At 41.1% G+C, this 19,428-nt stretch overlaps 1 protein-coding gene across 1 annotated transcript in view; it reads right to left on the bottom strand.

The window, feature by feature from the left end:
* Positions 1-16,788, bottom strand: part of PPP2CB (protein phosphatase 2 catalytic subunit beta) — a 35,239-nt gene extending 18,451 nt beyond the window's left edge. The window contains exon 1 of the mRNA XM_021694118.2: positions 16,645-16,788. Within this exon, the coding sequence (XP_021549793.1) occupies positions 16,645-16,746 (102 nt within the window). The 5' untranslated portion in view covers positions 16,747-16,788. The remainder of the gene's footprint in view (positions 1-16,644) is intronic.
* Positions 16,789-19,428: the final 2,640 nt, after the last annotated feature.

Raw genomic sequence — 19,428 nt, forward strand, 5'->3', positions numbered from 1 at the left:
GTCTAAAACTACTACATGATCACCTGTTAAGTAAGGAAAACTATCTAAGAGTTCCACTCTAAGAAGCTACTCTACTAATTTTTAAATATGTTAGGTTCTCCAAATAGCTGGTTTAGATCACAGGGGCAAAATACTTATAGCACAGTCAGCCAAGTCCAGTGAAACCACTAATGCATCGGGGTGGTAAAGAACAAAGTCCTTAAGGAGTTTACAAAAGCCAAATCCCAAAGTCAACAGGATCCTAGTAAAATAGCTGAAGATTGAGAAAACAATCAGCAGAAGTCTTTCAAAAGCAACATAACCTCCTGCAATGGAATTACCAACTGGAAAAAAAGTCAATGGCAACTAGCTTAAAATGAGAAAATCATTGCCATTTACTTAGAGCAAGCAACAAGTAATTTGTTTTTCAAGTTAAACAGGAGTAAGTAACCAAATTTTTGTAACCAAAATTTTGCAGAAAGTGTTAAAGAGAATCCTCAAGTCATAGAACATTAAGAATTTAACAAGCTAATCACATGTAAAAATCCACTAAAGGAAACATTACCAAAAACAAAGGAAAAATTATTTAACATATAGTATCCTGTATGGGACAACATTCATCAGGCTGATAAACTGCTCACTTTGATGTACATCATACATACACAGCAATCACGTGACACATCAAAATATTCCTGAATGTAATGTTCATGTGTACATGTAACAAACATTTGTAAAGTGTCTGTTGTAGGCCAGGCACCAGAGATAAAGAGAGGAACAGGTAAACTCTCTAGCATCAACAGGCTGGCTTAGACGGGCTCAACCCAACAAAATAAAAATTTCGGAGCCTCGGTGGCTCAGTTGGTTAAGCCGTCTGCCTTCAGCTCAGGTCATGATCCTTGGGTCCTGGGATTGAGCCCCACGTTGGGCTCCCTGCTCGGCAGGGAGCCTGCTTCTCCCTCTCCTCCCTGCTAGTGCTCTCTCTATCTCTGTCTCTCAAATAAATAAAATAAAGATCTTTAAAGAAAAAAAAAATTCTGTATACAAAAAGAGATAAAGGAGAAGCCTGGGAAAGTATTTATAGCACACAAGATAATAGAAACATACTGACATCTAGCATCTAAAGATATTTGTAGAATAAAGTATAGTATGTCTAAAAAAATCATTGGCAGTCAGTGTTAATATTAAGAGGTCACTTTTTTTTTTTAAAGATTTTATTTATTTGACAGAGAGACACAGCAGAGAGAGGGAACACAAGCAGGGGGAGTGGGAGAGGGAGAAGCAGGCTTCCTGCCGACCAGGAAGCCTGAGCAGGGAGCCTGATGCGGGGCTCAATCCCAGGACCCTGGGATCATGACCTGAGCCGAAGGCAGACGCTTAACAATTGAGGCATCCAGGCGCCCAAGAGGTCACATTTTTGAGAAACTATATGAGTATTTGGGATTATAAAGCTCTGATTTAGCCATCTTTGTTTCCATTGTTAAATGAAGAGGGCTTGTAATTATTTTTATACTTATTGACTTAAAATGTCATTTAAAGTTGTATTTTCCAGGCACCAGAGTGGCTCAGTCGGTTAAGCGTCTGCCTTTGGCTCAGGTCATGATCTCGGGGGTCCTGGGATCGAGCCCCACATCAGGCTCTCTGCTCAACAAGGAGTCTGCTTCTCCCTCTGTGCTCTCCCACTCTCAAATAAATAAAATCTTTAAAAATATATTTATATTCTCCTGTGTTATAACATCAAAAAGTTATTTTTAAGTCTAGGTAAGGAGATTTTTGTAATATTGATGGTTTTAACAGTTCCAAGACTTGTAATATTGAGAATGTTGAAGAAACTTTTTTTGAAATTTGTTTTAATTGCCAATACAGTATCAATAATACAACCTACATAAAGAAAAGCTCTTGTCCACTGGGTATTATACTTAATTAATGAGTCATTGAACATTACATCAAAAACTAATTATGTACTATACAGTGGCTAACTGAACATAAAAAAAAAAAGCTCTTTTCAGACCTTAAATTTTAAGAGTATAAAGGGGTCAGGAAACTAAAAAGCTTAAAAATTTCTGTATTAATGCCTCTGTTCTGTTGACCTACATGTAAGAGAGATCTTAATCTCAGGAAACAAACTGAGGGTTGCTGGAGTGGAGGGGGGTGGGAGGGATGGGCTGGGTGATGGACACTGGGGAGGGTATGTGCTATGGTGAGTGCTGTGAATTGTGAAAGACTGATGAATCACAGACCTGTACCCCCGAAACAAATAATACATTATATGTGAATTAAAAAAATAATAAAAAAAAAGATCATGTAAGGGTAAGCAGGTTCACATTTCTATAAAGACATGTATCCTATTCACGTCAACTTGTTTTCAGTGACTACTAGTGTCCTATTACAGTAATCCAAAGTACTGTTAGAATATGTAAAACAAATCACAATGAAAGTTTGCATACATATGGTAGAAATCACAAAGTCTTTATCTCCAGATTCCTCTATGTCAGTTGGATGCACCTAGCTTTTAATTTGAAGTGACTCTAAGCAGTAGGGACAACGGCAAGTTCTATTCCAAAAGAGCTGTTCTCTGCAGCATTCTAAAACATTTCTGGGTATGATTTTGACTGTGGCTCCATGGGCTCTTAATTTCTGCAAAATTTCCAAGCTAGGTTCTTCAGCTTTCCTTTTGATTCTAGGCTACCAAATAGTCTGTTTCTGCTTAAATTAGCCCAGTAGACCTTCCCAAGAGTTACAAACAACGTAGCCCATATTTTTTCTTCTCTTTGCCTATGGTTTCATCAGAATGAGGTTATATGTATAGAAATCTTTCAGGAAATAGGGACTCTCCTCCTGGTTCAAATCTGTGTAACCTTAAGACTTACATACTTTTCACTTTAGACAAGATTTAGACTTTTAGACAAGATATCTATTGGTCTGTAATTCTAAAATATGCAGTCCTGGGGTGCCTGGCTGGCTCCGTTGGAGGAGCACGTGACTCTTGATCTCGGGGGTTGTGAGTTTGAGCCCAATGGTGGGTGTAGAGATTACGCAAATAAATAAACTTTAAAAAATATGCAGTCTTACTTCCACATGTATAATCTGGAAACAGCTATTCTTTTCCAAACTGCAATTCTTTAAGGGTTGATTTTCAGCTGTGTGGCAAATATGTTATATTTATTTACTACTACATTACTGAAATTATCCTTTTCTGTGGGGGAGGCAGAGAAGACAAACCGTTTTTCTCACATTAACGAGAAGCCTGGAGGCAGGCATCCCTGGGTTGGTGCATCTTCTCAAGGACCATCAGGACAGCATTCCTTCTGTCTTTCCACCTACCTTCCTTGTGACCCTCAGTAAACCTAACTGCCAACTCATGGTCACAAGAGGGTGGTACATCTCTAGTCACTGCATCTGGTACCCTATTTCAGCAAGAAGGCAGAAAGGACAAAAGACCACAGAGTACATGCTAGCCTAGTCTATCCATCTTCTAAAACTCTCCCAGAAGCCTCACTCAGCCCCTCCTGCTACATCTCATGGCAGCCGAGGCGCGCTCCCTGCTGCGGTGCATCATCGGCACGTGACCAGAACGAAGGTGGAGGGTAGAAGGTACTCGCTGCAAGGTGTAATTCCAATGGCAACTGACGGAGATCCTAAATTATTAGTCATCTAACACAGTGTCTGACAAATAGCTCAAAAATGTGTAAAATCACAAATGAAACAACTTTTTACCAAGTTTACTCCATAAGACAGTTTCCCAATTTTGTTCAGGAAAAAAACAATCTACTGAATAGCACAAATCAGTAGAAGGTTCAATTGGAGCTGATGTCTTCTATTTATTACTATTATTATTTTTTTAAAATCACCACTCAGCTGATGGTTCCAACTTTGAAAAGGAAATCTGCTTGATATGCAACCCCTATCATTTACTGCCTTACTTTAAATATAAAAATGAAAAGCACCAAAATACAAATATTCTCCAATTCAACTGTTCAAGGATATATGGTTACCTTAAACCAGCACAGATTTTACAAAACTATATGGATGGGTTAAGACAGGATATAGAATGTGTGTATGTTTCACAGTAATACGCCCTGGGCTTCTAACAACAGAGTAGTGAAGAAAGTACTTCTCAGGCCACTGTGATATCCATCCCACCCCCCAAATTTTTATCTCCACTGTATAGATCCCCTGATGTCTTTAAACATTTAGTTTTTTTTTTTTTTTAATGAAAGCTATCTGTATTTCAAAGATTTTATTTATTTGACAGAGAGAGACAGCGAGAGAGGGAACACAAGCAAGGGGAGTGGGAGATGGAGAAGCAGGCTTCCCGCTGAGCAGGGAGCCCGATGTGGGGCCCAATCCCAGGACCCTGGGATCATGACCTGAGCGGAAGGCAGACGCTTAACAACTGAGCCACCCAGGCACCCCTAAACATTTAGTTTTTAACTCACACCCTTTCTTCAGATTCCTGGCTCACCAAGCGATCATATTATTTTAAGATCACTTTTGGATTGGGGCACCTGGGTGGCTCAGTCCATTAAGCGGCTGCCTTTGGCTCAGGTCATGATCCTGGGGTCTTGGGATCGAGCCCCGCATCCGGCTCCCTGTTCAGCGGAGAGCCTGTTTCTCCCTCTCCATCTGCCTGCCACTCTGCCTGCTTGTGCTCTCTGTCAAATAAATAAATAAATAAAATCTTAAAAAAAAAAAATCACTTTGGATTGCCTTCAGGGAAATGATGTGTCAGACTGGCAGAAGTATACACTTCACCTAATATTTAAAATTCTTAATGTAAAAATCTGTGTGTGTCAGGGGCCCCCCAAAACATCCCCAGGTTTGGTGGTGATTTGCAAATAAGACCAACAGAACTCAATACAGAGTCATACTCATGGTTATGATTTATTTCAACATAAGGATACAAAGTAAAATCAGAAAAGGGAAAAAGGCACAGGAAAGCAAAGTCCTGAGTAAATCAGGTGCAAGCTTCCAAGAATCCTCTCCCCAGGGAGCCTCACAGTGCACTGAATGGCTGTAGCAATGAGTTGTGACAAGAAGTATGAAATGCTGTCTACCATGGAAACTCATTAGAGACTTAGTGCCCAGGATTTGTAATTGGGAGCTGGTAACCTAAGTACCCTCTGCCTAGCATTTACCAAAGTGAGGAAAGCATGTGCTCAGCATAAATCATACTATTTGCATAACAGTTTAGGCACAGTGAGTCATTCTTAAGAGGGGATGGTGGGAACCCTCCCCAAATTCAAGTTCCCAGACACTGTCCAAGGGTGACCTTGAAATGAGGCCGTTCTACAGATAGTTGTCTCAGGACTGCTATGTCAACTCTTTTCTGTACACCTTGTGATTCTATATGGAACAGTCATGAGTGATTTTTAATGTTACTTAGCATCCAAACTTTATCTCTAGGATATAAGACCAAGTTTAAACATGTAAAGTGAACCACTGTGGGGATGGTAAATGCCACGTGGCAGGAAGCTGTTACTGTTACACGCAATGCGGTATACCTATCCATTCAATCTTGTTTCCTTTCTCACCCATTTAAGACATATTCTTTCTTGCTGCTATGAACCAAATCTATCTTAGGACGAGAACTGAGAAAACAAACATTTGGGAATGACATTCACAGAAAATAGGATAAACAAACTATTTCCCCCTCTACCCATGTTTTAGGAATGCAGAATGTAAACTAAATTTCCTCTGTCCAACAGGTGACATTCTATTTTTGTGCTGGTGCCTATCACCAGAGCCATATTAATGAAAAGCTACTGAATCTGGTTTTGGCAGAGTCGGTATGCAAATTTTCTTTCCCTTCTATTTACACACAAATAATCTGCTCTAAAATATTATAGGTAAAGTCACCTGAAGAAAGCCACAGAACAGACTGATCTGTGAAAGAGGTGAGATTAAATGAAGTTAAAAATCCTACAGAGCTAAGTTAATATAAGTAGGGTGCCTTTCCTTCTATAGTTACAAGGTTCTTCCATAAATGACATTTGATCTATTTTTTTAATTCAAGTACAATTAACACACAGTACTATATTAGTTTTGCGTGTACAAACAGAATGATTCAGCAATTCTATACATCTTAGTGTTCAAGGTACTCATAATCTCCTTTTATCTATTTCACCCATGCCCCCACCCCAGTGTTCTGGTAACCACCAATTTGTTCTCTGTATTGAAGAGTCTGTTTTTTTGTCTCATTTCTTCTTTGTTCATTTGTTTTGTTTCTGAAATTCCACCTGTAAGTGAAATCACACGGTATTTTTCTCTGACTTATTTCACTTAGCATTATACCCTCTAGGTCCATTCATGTTGTTGCAAATGGCAAGATTTCATTCTTTTTTATGGCTGAGTAATATTCCAGTGCATATATACCACATCTTCTTTAACCATTCATCTATCACTGGACACTGCAGCTGCTTCCATTTTAATACTGCTGCAATAAACATAAGGGTGCACAGATCTTGTTTAATTAGTGTTTCTGTTTTCTTTGGGTAAATACTCAGTAGTGGAATTACTGGATCATATGATGATTCTATTCTTAATTTTTTGAGGAAACTCCACAGTTTTCCACAGTGGTTGCATCAATTTACATTCCCACCAACAGTGCACAAAGATTCCTTTTTTCTCCACCTCCTTGGCAACACTTGCTATTTCTTGTGTTTTTGACTTCAGCCATATAGTTACAAGGTTCTTCCATAAATGATAAATGAGAGCTGACCTTTTTTTTTTTTTTTTTCCAATGCAAGGAAGTGAACCTTTCCTTTCAGTTTAGCAACAGTTAAGTGTCTGTATGCCAAGCAATTTCAAGCCTGGAAACATACATAACAATAAATCACATACTTTGTTGAAATAAAAAAAAGAATGAGGTATGTCCATGTACATAAGTCAAGATATATTGCTCAGGGAAAAGTTTTAGGATGTTATACCAATGATCCCATTTTAACAAAAACAATATACCAAAAATACCCCTCTCCCCAACACATGTTTTTTGCACATCAAGAACAAGGTGTGGAAAACCATATTTGTCTCTGAGGTAGGAGGGCAGTGGATAGGGAAGGTGGGTGTTTTTTCCCCTATAGTTGTAAGATGTTTAAAAAATTTTTAAAGTATTTATTACTTTTTAAATCTGAAAAAATAATTTTAAACTTCAAAAAAAATTCCAGATGGCAATAACTTAATTATAAAAACTGTCACAGAGCTATAACCATATAATGGAATTTTTATTCAGCCATAAAACGAGTGAAGTACTGATATATGCTACAACATGGAAGAATCTTGAAAATTTTATGCCAAGTGAAAGAAGCCAGACATAAAGGACTACATATTGCATGATTTCATTTATTTAAAATGTCTAAGAAAGCAGATTAGTGGTTGCCAAGGATGGGGGAGGGGAGAATGGGGAGCAACTGCTAATGGCAGTTTCTTTCCCAGGGTGAGGGAAATGTGTGAAATACTGTTGTAGCCCAGTGGAGTTAGAACAAAATTATTTAGTGGACTTGAATCCTCCCAATCATTTCTCTTTAATATAGACAGCTCTCACTTTGTATTAGTTCCTATATGCACGAATTTCATCACCAAGGTTTAGTTAAATTGGGCCCCCAACAACGTGGTTCAAATTTAAGTTACCACAGTATATTTACTGTAATTAAAAATTACAAGTATACAAGTCACTACATAAACAAAAGGTGCAGCATCATAATCAAAAACCAATCACATTACTTCTTTCAAAGTCTTGTAGGGATGGGTCATAGCATATTCGTTACTAGGTTTACACCCAGACAACAAAGTGTATAGTTGTGTTGCCTCCTTATCTTTTAACAATAAACTCATGTTGAAAAGTGGTAAAACTGGAAATGAAATTCAAATAAATATATAGGGGCACCTGGGTGCCCCTATAGTCGTTAAGCATCTGCCTTCAGCTCAGGTCATGATCCCGGGGTCCTGGGATCGAGCCCCGCATCGGGCTCCCTGCTCAGCGGGAAGCCTGCTTCTCCCTCTCCCACTCCCCCTGCTTGTGTTCCCTCTCTCGTTGTGTGTGTGTCTCTCTCTCTGGCAAATAAATAAATAAATAAATAAATAAAATCAAAAAAAAAGAAAAGAAAAAGAAATATATAGAAGAAATGGCTGACTGCGGGATGTGGATACTGCTGCCCTTGGAGAGACTCTAGATATGTAGCCAGGAAACAGACTTAGTGACATAAATAAGGAAACTTATTGACATATATGAGGAAAGTGGTTGTGGTGAAAAGAATGCAGATATCCCAGAGGAAGTGATGCTGGCAAAAATCTCAGTAAAGAAGCTCACAGAGACATCTTGCAACACTGAAAGCACAAAGGAGAAAATGTTGGAAGCTGATCCAAACTCAAGAAAAAAGGTAAATCAGAATCTTAGCATATTCCTCAAACTAGCATTTCTCAAAATGCAATCTGGAATTTCTAGATAACAAGATTTGTGATGTCTTTAAAAATGCAGATTTTTGGACCTGCCAAGCCATAATCAGTCTCTGGGATGGAATTAAGGTAACTGAACTTTTTATTTCCTTTCCAAAGCTTAAGGAAAAGCTGGACCATTTGGACTATACAAAAATGCTAAAATGTCCAGCAGAAATTTTTTAAAAAGGGAAAGAATATTTTAAACATTAAATGGCTAACTTTCTGTATTTTCAAAGAGTTTACAGAATCAAGAAAATGTTATGAAATTACAACAAAGAATATACCAACTCAGAAGGAAAATAACCTCATATCCTACACACTATGATTCTGATAAATCTATCCATGTTTTCTTCATGTATTTTGGCATTATTTTTCACTTACTTATTAAAGTTCTTGTCACCTAAGGGGCGCCTGGGTGGCTCAGTTGGTTAAGCGACTGTCTTCAGCTCAGGTCATGATCCTGGAGTCCTGGGATCGAGTCCTGCATCGGGCTCCTTGCTCAGCAGGGAGTCTGCTTCTCCCTCTGGCCCTCCCCCCTCTCATGTGCTCTCTCTCTCTCATTCTCTCTCTTTCAAATAAATCAATCTTAAATTTTTTTTTTTTTTTAAAGTTCTTGTCACCTAAAATTTGTTATGGAGTAAAAATCTGTATAGTTAAGAACCTTACCCACAGAGAGGTCTGGCATCTGCTCTTGCCTACTGGAAGGTGACTGCCAGGCCCCAGAATGTCCTGCTTCATATGAGTGTCTTTGCCTAGGGGCTCTGACCACTGGACAGTCTAACAAGTTGATTTATGATGAGGGCTTTTGGTGACCCAGTGTCTGTTCTGCCTCTGAAGGAACTAGAGATTGAAGATATCAGGCCCTCCTGAACTCTGCCCTACATGTCTCTCCCCTTGGCTGATTTTAATCTGTATTCTTCCCCTGTAATCACGAATATAACAGCTTTCAGTGAGTTCTGCGAGCCCTTCCTGTGCATTATTGAACCTGGGAGAGCAGTTTTGGAACCCACTGAACATGCAGTCACACATGAGAGCAGTCTTGGGAACTGTGCCCTCTAATTCCTGCCATACCCTTTCAGATCACAAAAGTAAATCACCTTGGGCGCCTGGGTGGCTCAGTTGGTTAAGCGACTGCCTTCGGCTCAGGTCATGATCCTGGAGTCCCGGGATCGAGTCCCGCATCGGGCTCCCTGCTCGGCAGGGAGCCTGCTTCTCCCTCTGACCCTCCCCTCTCTCATGTGCTCTCTGTCTCTCTCATTCTCTCTGTCTCAAATAAATAAATAAAATCTTTAAAAAAAAAAAAAAGTAAATCACCTTATGAATAATATGCAAGGCTTTCTCTGACCACTCTATTAAAAGGGCCTCCTAAACTCAAGCCCATTACTCCCCTATCCTCTGCTTTTTCTTCCTACCAAGAATCACTGTCTGGCATTCTACTAAATCTGTTTATCATCTGTCCCCTCTTCTGTTCACAGCTGAATTTCCGGCACTTTGAACAGCACGTGGCACATAGGAGTACAACTAAAATTTGTTGAATCTATGGTGTAAAAACACAATGACAGCATTTTTCGCCACACTTTTCTTTCTCATTTCCACAGAACAAGTACCTCTCCTGCTACTAAAGCAAAGACAAAACTGCACTGAGCCAATTCTGAGCCAGTTCTCCTACCTCTTTCAAAGGTAGAAGAAACTTTGTAACTTCTTTCCTCTCTATGAAATGGAAAGAGCAAAATTAAAGGAGAGCCTATACACCACCTCAGCACATTAAAAAAACTGCATGCTAAAAAGTCACTTCAAAGTTTCATAGAAGACTACACGGGCGAGGGGCGCCTGGGTGGCTCAGCTGGTTGAGTGTCCGACTCTCGGTTTCTGCTCAGGTCATGATCTCAGGGCCATGATCTTAGGGTGGTGAGATCCAGTCCCATGGGGGGCTCTGCAACGAGCGAGGAGTCTGCTTGAGATTCTCTCTCCCCCTGCACCCCCCTCCACTGCTGGTGCTAAGAATAAAGAAATAAAATCTTAAAAAACAACAACAACCCTGAATTGGTGAGGACACAATCTCACCTTCCCAAACCATTCTCAAAATAAAATGACTGTCTTTGTATAAAAGATTAGGGGCGCCTGGGTGGCTCAGTCAGTTAAAGCATCTGCCTTCGGCTCAGGTCATGATCCCGGAGTCCTGGGATCAGGCCCCACATTGGGCTCCCTGCTCAGCAGGAAGCCTGCTTCTCCCTCTCCCACTCCCCCTACTTGTGTTCCTGCTGTCGCTATCTCTGTCAAATAAAATAAAATCTTAAAAAAAATAAATAAAATAAAACATTATTTAGCAGATCTTCAATGGAATTTGCACACTTTCGTTGTACTATATCATAGTGCTATGTAGTACAAGTCAGTTATCTCAGATTGCACTGCAAGATTATCATTTAATTCTTTTGCTCAAGTTATTTCAGTCAAAGGGCAGTTTGCAAGTCACAATAAACTGTCCCAGACTACAAGAGACAGCAAACCAACTCTAAGCTTCAGCTTCCCCATTCCCTAGAAAAGTAACTAAATCTGTAATAAGCTGACCTCATTACCTAGCTTAATATGATTATTAAAGAAATTTAGACTTGAAAAGTAATGTTATAGGAAGTATAGACAAGATTTAATCATTAGTAAAGGAATAGTGTGAAAGAAAAAATATATATATTTTAAAGATATTTATTTGAGGGGTGCCTGGGTGGCTCAGTCGTTAAGTGTCTGCCTTCAGCTCAGGTCATGATCCCGGAGTCCTGGGATCGAACCCCGCATCGGGCTCCCTGCTCGGCGGGAAGCCTGCTTCTCCCTCTCTCACTCCCCCTGCTTGTGTTCCTTCTCTCACTGTGTCTCTCTCTATCAAATAAATAAAATCTTTAAAAAAAAAAAAGATATTTATTTGACAAAGAGACAGCGAGAGCAGGAACACAAGCAGGGGGAGTGGGAGAGGGAGAAGCAGGCTTCCCACGGAGCAGGGAGCCCGATGAGGGACTCGATCCCAGGACCCTGGGATCACGACCTGAGCCAAAGGCAGATGCTTTAATGACTGAGCCACCCAGGAGCCCCTGAAAGAAAATATTTCTTTATGCAAGTTACTTTAAAGAACCAACATCAGGTTTACATTTAACTTACATTTACATGAAGGAGGATTTTAAGGAAATCAGTTCAAAATTCCTATTTAATCTAAAGTAAACTCAAATTCTCATACACAATAGACTACGTCTATGATTTTAATGCCATTCTTCTTAGAAACTAAGTTCAGAAAATAAATATAGTTTATATAGTCTAAAACACAGTGATTGTTTTGGCATTAATTTTATCTTCAAAGTCTGGTATTTGGTTTCCTTTTACCAAAGAAGGACTTCATTCACTAAGTCCCTCAGTATTTATCCTGAAGAAAAGATGGCAAAGAAAAAATTTCTGCAGGTCTTCAAATTAGAATAGAAGGCATATGCTACAAAAAAACTATTCTATGTAGAAAAAGTATATATAATGTAGACTCATTTATCTACAGATATTGTTTCACACATCATATATAAAGTCGAGAAATGAACTGATTTTTAAGTCTGCTCTAGTCATTAGCAGTTCATGTTAGTCTGGTTTGCTTCAGTTTCTTTACCTGTCTGTTGAGAGGCTAGCTTAGGTAACTGTGGAAAACGACAATTGGTTCAGTCACCTGAATTGGGTTTTAACCTCATACTCCACTGTAATCAGGTCATTCTGTGTTATAGTAAGAAAAGAAAGAGCTACTTTCTACATCACTGCATTTTAGACTCTGTCAAATGAACCACCGAAGCTTAAGGGAAATTAAAATGAAGTACCAGTTAGGCTTTCTGGCTGTTAAGACCACTAATTTTTAGCTAAAATCTGTCAAAAAAAAAAAAAAAAGTAATCCAAGAGAATTTTCTCTATGCACAAAAATCATTTTTACTAGAATCTAGTTTTCATTAAGATGGTTTCAGGCATTCAGGAATTTAAGCATCCTATTTCACATTAATGAGGTAAGTAATATCCTAATGATATTTCTATTTTAAGGCTGAAGCCACAACCCAGAAACCTATCTATTAGTCTTATATAATATTTATGTATTTATATTACTACAAAAGCCTCAACATTTTTCTAAGTAGGCACTTTATAATCATCAGAATTAAGATCTTCGGGCACACAAACAGGCTAAATTTCCCTATCTACTTAGAGTATCATTACTGAGGTTCTTTAGTATAAAATAAAGTTTATTACGTAAAGAGCCTAAAAAGTTTCTCTTCTGCAATGCTATCAAGAGTTAAATATAGTTCTAGTCACACAGTGTCCTGAACAGTGCCAGACTGGCTCTCGAGGCACACTAAAAAAATTACTGTACACACTGCTGTTGCAGAAATGAATCACAGAAACAGTTTCTCTATATACATAAATCAAATTTGCAGTTAGCTTCAAAAACTGGACTGCTAATTTAAGAGCTAGTCCTCTCAGAAGATGTGCCTTACTATTTTATGTAAACAATTTCTTTCTGCACAGAAATTAACCTCGAAGGACAGGACATCCATACCCATATTTTTGTAGTTCTTCCCCATTTGGCATTAGGATGGATCTTATTTTTACCACTACCTCAAAATAGGGCTTTTATCAGTACTACTTTGGTCTCAATTTCAGCTGACTCCTTCGGTTTTTAAGCAATCTGATTTAGAACAGGAATTTAATTTTTTTAAAAAAGATTTTGTTTATTTATTTGACAGAGAGAGACACAGTGAGAGAAGGAACACAAGCAGGGGGAGTGGGAGAGGGAGAAGCAGGCTTCCCGCCGAGCAGGGAGCCTGACTGACGCGGGGCTCGATCCCAGGACCCCGGGATCATGACCTGAGCTGAAGGCAGACGCTTAACGATGAGCCACCCAGGCGCCCCGAAAAGGAATTTAATTTTGAGGGGAAAAATCACCACCATATAATGCAACTTCCTATAGAGTAATATTTTCAACAGACTCTACAAAATTCATGTTATTTAAAAACAAAACAAAAACCAATCCGGTCACAAAGAATTAAACAAAAAGAGGATTTGTGTTAACTAGGTTTAACATTTTATTTTTCTTTAAGCCTGCCATTCTTGACCTGGAAAGGTAGAGGAGGCATTAAGGAGAGAAGGCAAGGAGTTTAAAGTTACTTCACAAAATTGCTACTAGTCCTAGTACTTTGTGCTTCATATAACAGGGACCACATGAAATACTGCAACTTTATTTTTCAGGTTTCTACAACCACTATATATAAAACCCCTTTTGAAGTACATTCTCCCTAGAGAAGTCATGTCAACACATCTATTTATTTTGCATCTTTTCCCAGAAGAAAATGAGATGACAGATTTAAAACAAGATAAAACAGCTATCTTTATGTGGCTTTTCCTAAAATAGCTTATTGCTTAATGGTACTTTACACAGATGGTATTTTAATATTCACAAGCATCCTAGGAGATAGGCAAATAATATTACACTTGTCTTACAAAAAAGGCATCAGAGGTGAAAGAGACTGGGTGGAGCCAGGGTTTGAACTCAGATACACAGAATACCAGAGTTTACAGTAAGTAAACATTACACTTGTCAGGAAAAAGAATGTTAGGGATAAGGACATAAAATGGAACCAAAGACTAAGGTTAGAAGATAGAATATATATGCCACCAAGGAATGCCACAGTGGCTAGAAGACGGTTGTAAAACTAAGCTCTGCTCAAAAGGGTACAGAGAAAGGAATACTACACTTCTGCATTCCACTGGCAACAAGGGGTGGAGGCCAAAGCTTAATGATCGGGGATTTTCACTTATAAATTCATGTTTAGGAGCGCCTGGGTGGTCAGCTGGTTAAGCGTCCGACTCCTGGTTATGGCTCAGGTCGTGATCTCGTGATCTTGGGGTGGTGGGATGGAGCCCTACACTGGGTTCTGCACTGAGTCCCCCTCCCTCTGCACGGGCTCGCTCTCTCTCAAATAAATAAATAAATCTTTAAAAAAATAAGAGTTCATGTTTAGTGGATAAGTACAATTTTTTTTTTAAGTGAGGAACATAAAAGCTTAAATATAGAGCTGTAAGATCCTAGGGATTGGTAGTCCTATTTATTTAAGAGCTGAAGTACAAATAATCTCTCTTGACAAATACAGAAAGCTTCCTCAAGATTTAAGTGTGATTGAGGGGTGCCTATCTGGCTCAGTTGGAGGAACATCTCACTCTAGATCTCAGGCTTGTGAGTTCGAGCCCCACGTTAGGGGTAGAGACTAGTTAAATGAATAAAACTTAAAAAAACACACACACACACAAAAAACAAACAAAAAGACTTAAGTGTGATTGAGAAGCAGTACAATATTCTTCTCTAGGAATGTATCTTAAAATTATTAGAGAGTCAAAGGGAAAAATTGATTCAACACGAACTTTGTCCATAACTTCAAGTCTATATCTAACGTTCATAGCAAGGCTAACAGACTCAAATAATTTCAAAACTAGGTATTTCAAAATTTAATGCTGACACTAGACCTTGAGAGAGCAATTTAAAATGTAAATTTTAAGACTCATGAAATTATAGGTTATCAAACAAGAAAACTGAATGTCGACTTGAAGCTGTAAGTAATGTTCATTCTCTCTCTCAAATAAGTAAATAAAATCTTTAAAAAAATAAAAATAATGTTTGTTCCAGAAATAAAAAAAATACTATTAGCCTGGCAGTTCTATTTACAGAAATTCTTCTGTGTTAACAAAGAGTTACTTAATATATAAAGGTCTTAGGTAACATTATACTTGTTAAAAACACTATTCTAACTTAATATTAGCTATTACTCCTCCATCTCTAAATTGCATAATTTTAAGAGTGCCCTATTATTTACTTCTCCAATGCATTTCTGAGGCATTCTGATTTCCAAACACAAACTATCAAAAAATCTTAGATTATGCCTTAAAAATACAAACCCAACAACATTAAGAATAAATAACTTTGTTACTCTTTCATTTAGCACCTTTCCACATAAAAATGTGTGAAAATTTAGTCCAGATTATAAAAACCGAATGAGAAAAATTCTAGACTTTAAAGATGAAGAGTGTGAAATAATTCCAGCGGTTAAGAAAACAATGGATACAGAATTCAGAAAGTGGCCCAAGATCACCCGATCAAGAACAACTGTAAGCAGTTAACCACCTGCATATTTTATTACTCTTTGGTACAGGAAAACAACCATCACCAAAACCCCCAAACACTTTACATACAATAGAAATAGAAATAACTTTCTGAAACGGGCTACCCTGCACCAAAAACAGTAATCACTGCTGTCAAACTTAAGACACACTGTCTCGTTTTTGACAATCAACATACGCTTCCAAGAGTCAGTGCGAAGACTAGTCACCGTTTATTTAAACCAAAGTCAAGGGGCGCCTGGGTGGCTCAGTCATTAAGCATCTGCCTTCGGCTCAGGTCATGATCCTGGGGTTCTGGGATCGAGCCCCGCATCGCGCTCCCTGCTCGGCGGGAAGCCTGCTTCTCCCTCTCCCATTCCCCCTGCTTGTGCTCCCTCTCTCGCTGTGTCTCTATCTGTCAAATGGGTAAAATCTTTAAAAATTAAATAAATAAATAAAATAAAATAAATAAACCAAAGTCAACCTCTATTTAAAAACCAGTCTGCCATTACACCCACCTCTCTAAAAACAAACGCTTGACACATTCCAAGTTAGTGATCTTTGAAGGGCCCGATTCACTTGAGAAAAACCCTACATCTATTAACAAGTTCATTAACACTAACATCATCCAGGTTAACTTTCGGTGCATTTTCATATAAAAGATTGCATTATGTTAATTTGCCGGCATTCTAAAGCGCCGAGATCGCCAGTCCTCACGTGAAACGTTAGGGTCAGTAATTCCCAGAAGACCGTCGGTGACCCCAATAAAATCTAGGGCGTGGATTCCCGTGCCACGTTTCCCCTCCCATCTACACGGGCCCCTTAACGCCAGTGAAGTGAGCTTCCGGAGGGAGCCGCAGGGTGGGTCCCCAGGGGAGGCAGAGGAGCCCGGGGAGGCCAGCTCAGGCCCGGTCCTGGAATGGTCTTCCCGCCGCCCAGGTGGGCGTCCCAGCAAGGAGACACAGCCCCGCGGGGCCCCGGACCGGCTACGCCGAGCACAGCGCGAACAGGCCGGGGAAGGACGGCCACGGACGCCCCCACCCGGCCCAGCGCTCCCGCATTTCTCCTCTTTTCTCTTACCTTTTCGCACAGCGTCCGCACTTGGTTCTCGTTAAGCTGTTTACACTCGTTCAGCTGCTCGACCCACTGGTCCAGCTCCTTGGTGAACGCCTTGTCGTCCATGGCGGCCCGATTCCCTTGCCCGCCGCCTCCCTCCCCCCCCCCCGCCCCTTCCCACCCCCGCCCCGGGCGCCGCTCCCCTCTCCCGCCGCCGCGGCGGCCGCCAGCTCCCAGCGGGAGAGGAGGGAGCGGGGGAGCGCGGCTGCGGGCCCCTCGCCCCGCCCAAGGCCAGCGGGCGGCTCCCGGCGCGCGGCCTCGAGGAGACCCTCGCCCGCCCGGCTGCGCGCCCCGGGAGTCGGTGAAGGGCGCGGAGAGGTTGGCGGCGGTGCGGCGCGGGTCTTCGGCGCAGCACCTGCCCGACGCTAAACACCCACCGCCGCCGCCTCCCGCCCGCCGGCCTCTCCCGGCTCTCTCGCCCCTTCTCTCGCTCTTTCTCTCCCCTCCCTCTGGGTTTCCGTCATCGCCCGGGCATTTCCGCCGGGAACAGGCGAGCAGGCGGCGCCGCCGCGGCTCGGACGCGAGGAAGGGTGCAGCGTCCCCGTGTGGCTCGGCGGATAAACGGCCCCGGGAGAGGGCGCCGGAGGTGGCTCCGTTTTTTCCCCCTCCTCCCTTCTCTATCCTCCTTCCCAACTTGGGGTCCGGACTAATATCTCCTGGTCCTTCCTTCACATCCTTTTCTCTGTGAACTTAGACCCACCTTGGTCTTCTGCAGTGCTATTTCAGCGCTCTGGGGAGGAATTGGCAACGTTGTCTCCCCGGAGTCTAGCACTCACTCCCCCGTAGCAAGCCTTCAATAGTATTGTTTATTTGGTGTATGAAGTCTTTCTAGGCTTATCTCTGCCACTAACTAGCTGTGGACCCTAACATCTTGAAGCCTCCCTTTCTTTTTTTAAAAAAAGATTTTATTTATTTGAGAAAGAGCGCGCGCGAGTGGGGGGAGGGACAGAGGGAGAAGGACAAACAGACCCCGCGCCAGGGGGGAGCCTGAAGCCGGCTGGATCCCAGGACCCAGCGATCATGACCCCAGCCGAAGTCCCTTAGCCGACTGAGCCCTCCCAGGCGCCCCTCTTTCATGATTTTTCTGTATGATAACAATCTGTGTCCCTTCCAGCTGCAGCATTCTTTGCTGCATTTTCTGCAGTGTTTACTGAGTTCTTTTTTTTTGATTAAAAAATTTTTTTATTGTTATGTTAATCACCATACATTACATCATTAGTTTTAGATGTAGTGTTCCATGATTCATTGTTTGTGCATAACACCCAGTGCTCCATGTAGAACGTGCCCTCTTTAATACCCATCAACAGGCTAACCCATCCTCCCGCCCCCCTCCCCTCTAGAACCCTGTTTGTTTTTCAGAGTCCATCCTCTCTCATGGTTCGTCTCCTCCTGCGATTCCCCACCCCCTTCATTCTTCCCCTCCTGCTATCTTCTTCTTTTTTTTTTTCTTAACATATATTGCATTGTTTCAGAGGTACAGATCTGAGATTCAACAGTCTTGCACAATTCACAGCGCTTACCAGAGCACATACCCTGTGTCTATCACCCAGTGTCTATCACCCAGTCACCCCATCCCTCCCACCCCACCCCCCACTCCAGCAACCCTCAGTTTGTTTCCTGAGATTAAGAATTCCTCATATCAGTGAGGTCATATGATACATGTCTTTCTCTGTTTGACTTACTTCGCTCAGCATAATACCCTCCAGCTCCATCCACGTCGTTGCAAATGGCAAGATCTCATTCCTTTTGATGGCTGCATAATATTCCATTGTATATATATACCACATCTTCTTTATCCATTCATCTGTCGATGGACATCTTGGCTCTTTCCACAGTTTGGCTGTTGTGGACATTGCTGCTATGAACATCAGGGTGCATGTACCCCTTTGGATCCCTACATTTGTATCTTTGGGGTAAATACCCAGTAGTGCGATTGCTGGATCGTATGGTAGCTCTATTTTCAACTTTTTGAGGAGCCTCCATACTGTTTTCCAGAGTGGCTGCACCAGCTTGCATTCCCACCAACAGTGTAGGAGGGTTCCCCGGTGTTTACTGAGTTCTAATGACTTGTACACTCAACAAATATTTATTGAGCAACTGCTAACTGCCACATCCCTTGTAGAGCAGATGCTAAGCAGCCATACTGACTCTATAGAAGGCACATACTACTGCCGCTCGACACAGGTGAGAGGCTGCATCCTCTGTCAGAAGGCAAGTCGTCTGATCTTGGCTTTGCCGACTTCATAGCTGTGTCCTTGGGCAATCACCAAATCTCACCCAACCTCAGATTCCTCATCTATTAAAAGGGCTCAGTAAGGCCTACCTTTTCAGGTTATGAAGAAACATTTTACAAGTGCCTATCCAATAGGACAGTATGAGAACAACATAGTTAAATGCCTTATGCCTCTGGGCAACGGTTACAGAAAGCTGTAGGAAGGTGGCATTTGAACTGAATTTTGAACCTTCTTCCCAGACAAAACCTTGAAGCTACCCGAACAGGAAAAAAAGTTGCAAGGATTTTTTTTTTTTTTTTTGTAAAGAACACATGTGTGAAATACTATGGTCTGGAAAGCTACTTCTATCCACAGAAATAGGTCATGTGGCGGGAAACGAGGCTGGAAGACATCCTGATATCAAGTGACTTGTAAATAGTACCAAACCAAGTGAAGGACAAACCATGAAAAGGTGATGAAGAGAAGGAGCACCTATATCATTTCAGTAGATGTTGCGGTCATGGAGGATGTTAGT

This window comes from Neomonachus schauinslandi, chromosome 2 (assembly GCF_002201575.2).
Source record: "Neomonachus schauinslandi chromosome 2, ASM220157v2, whole genome shotgun sequence".
Lineage (NCBI taxonomy): Eukaryota > Metazoa > Chordata > Mammalia > Carnivora > Phocidae > Neomonachus > Neomonachus schauinslandi.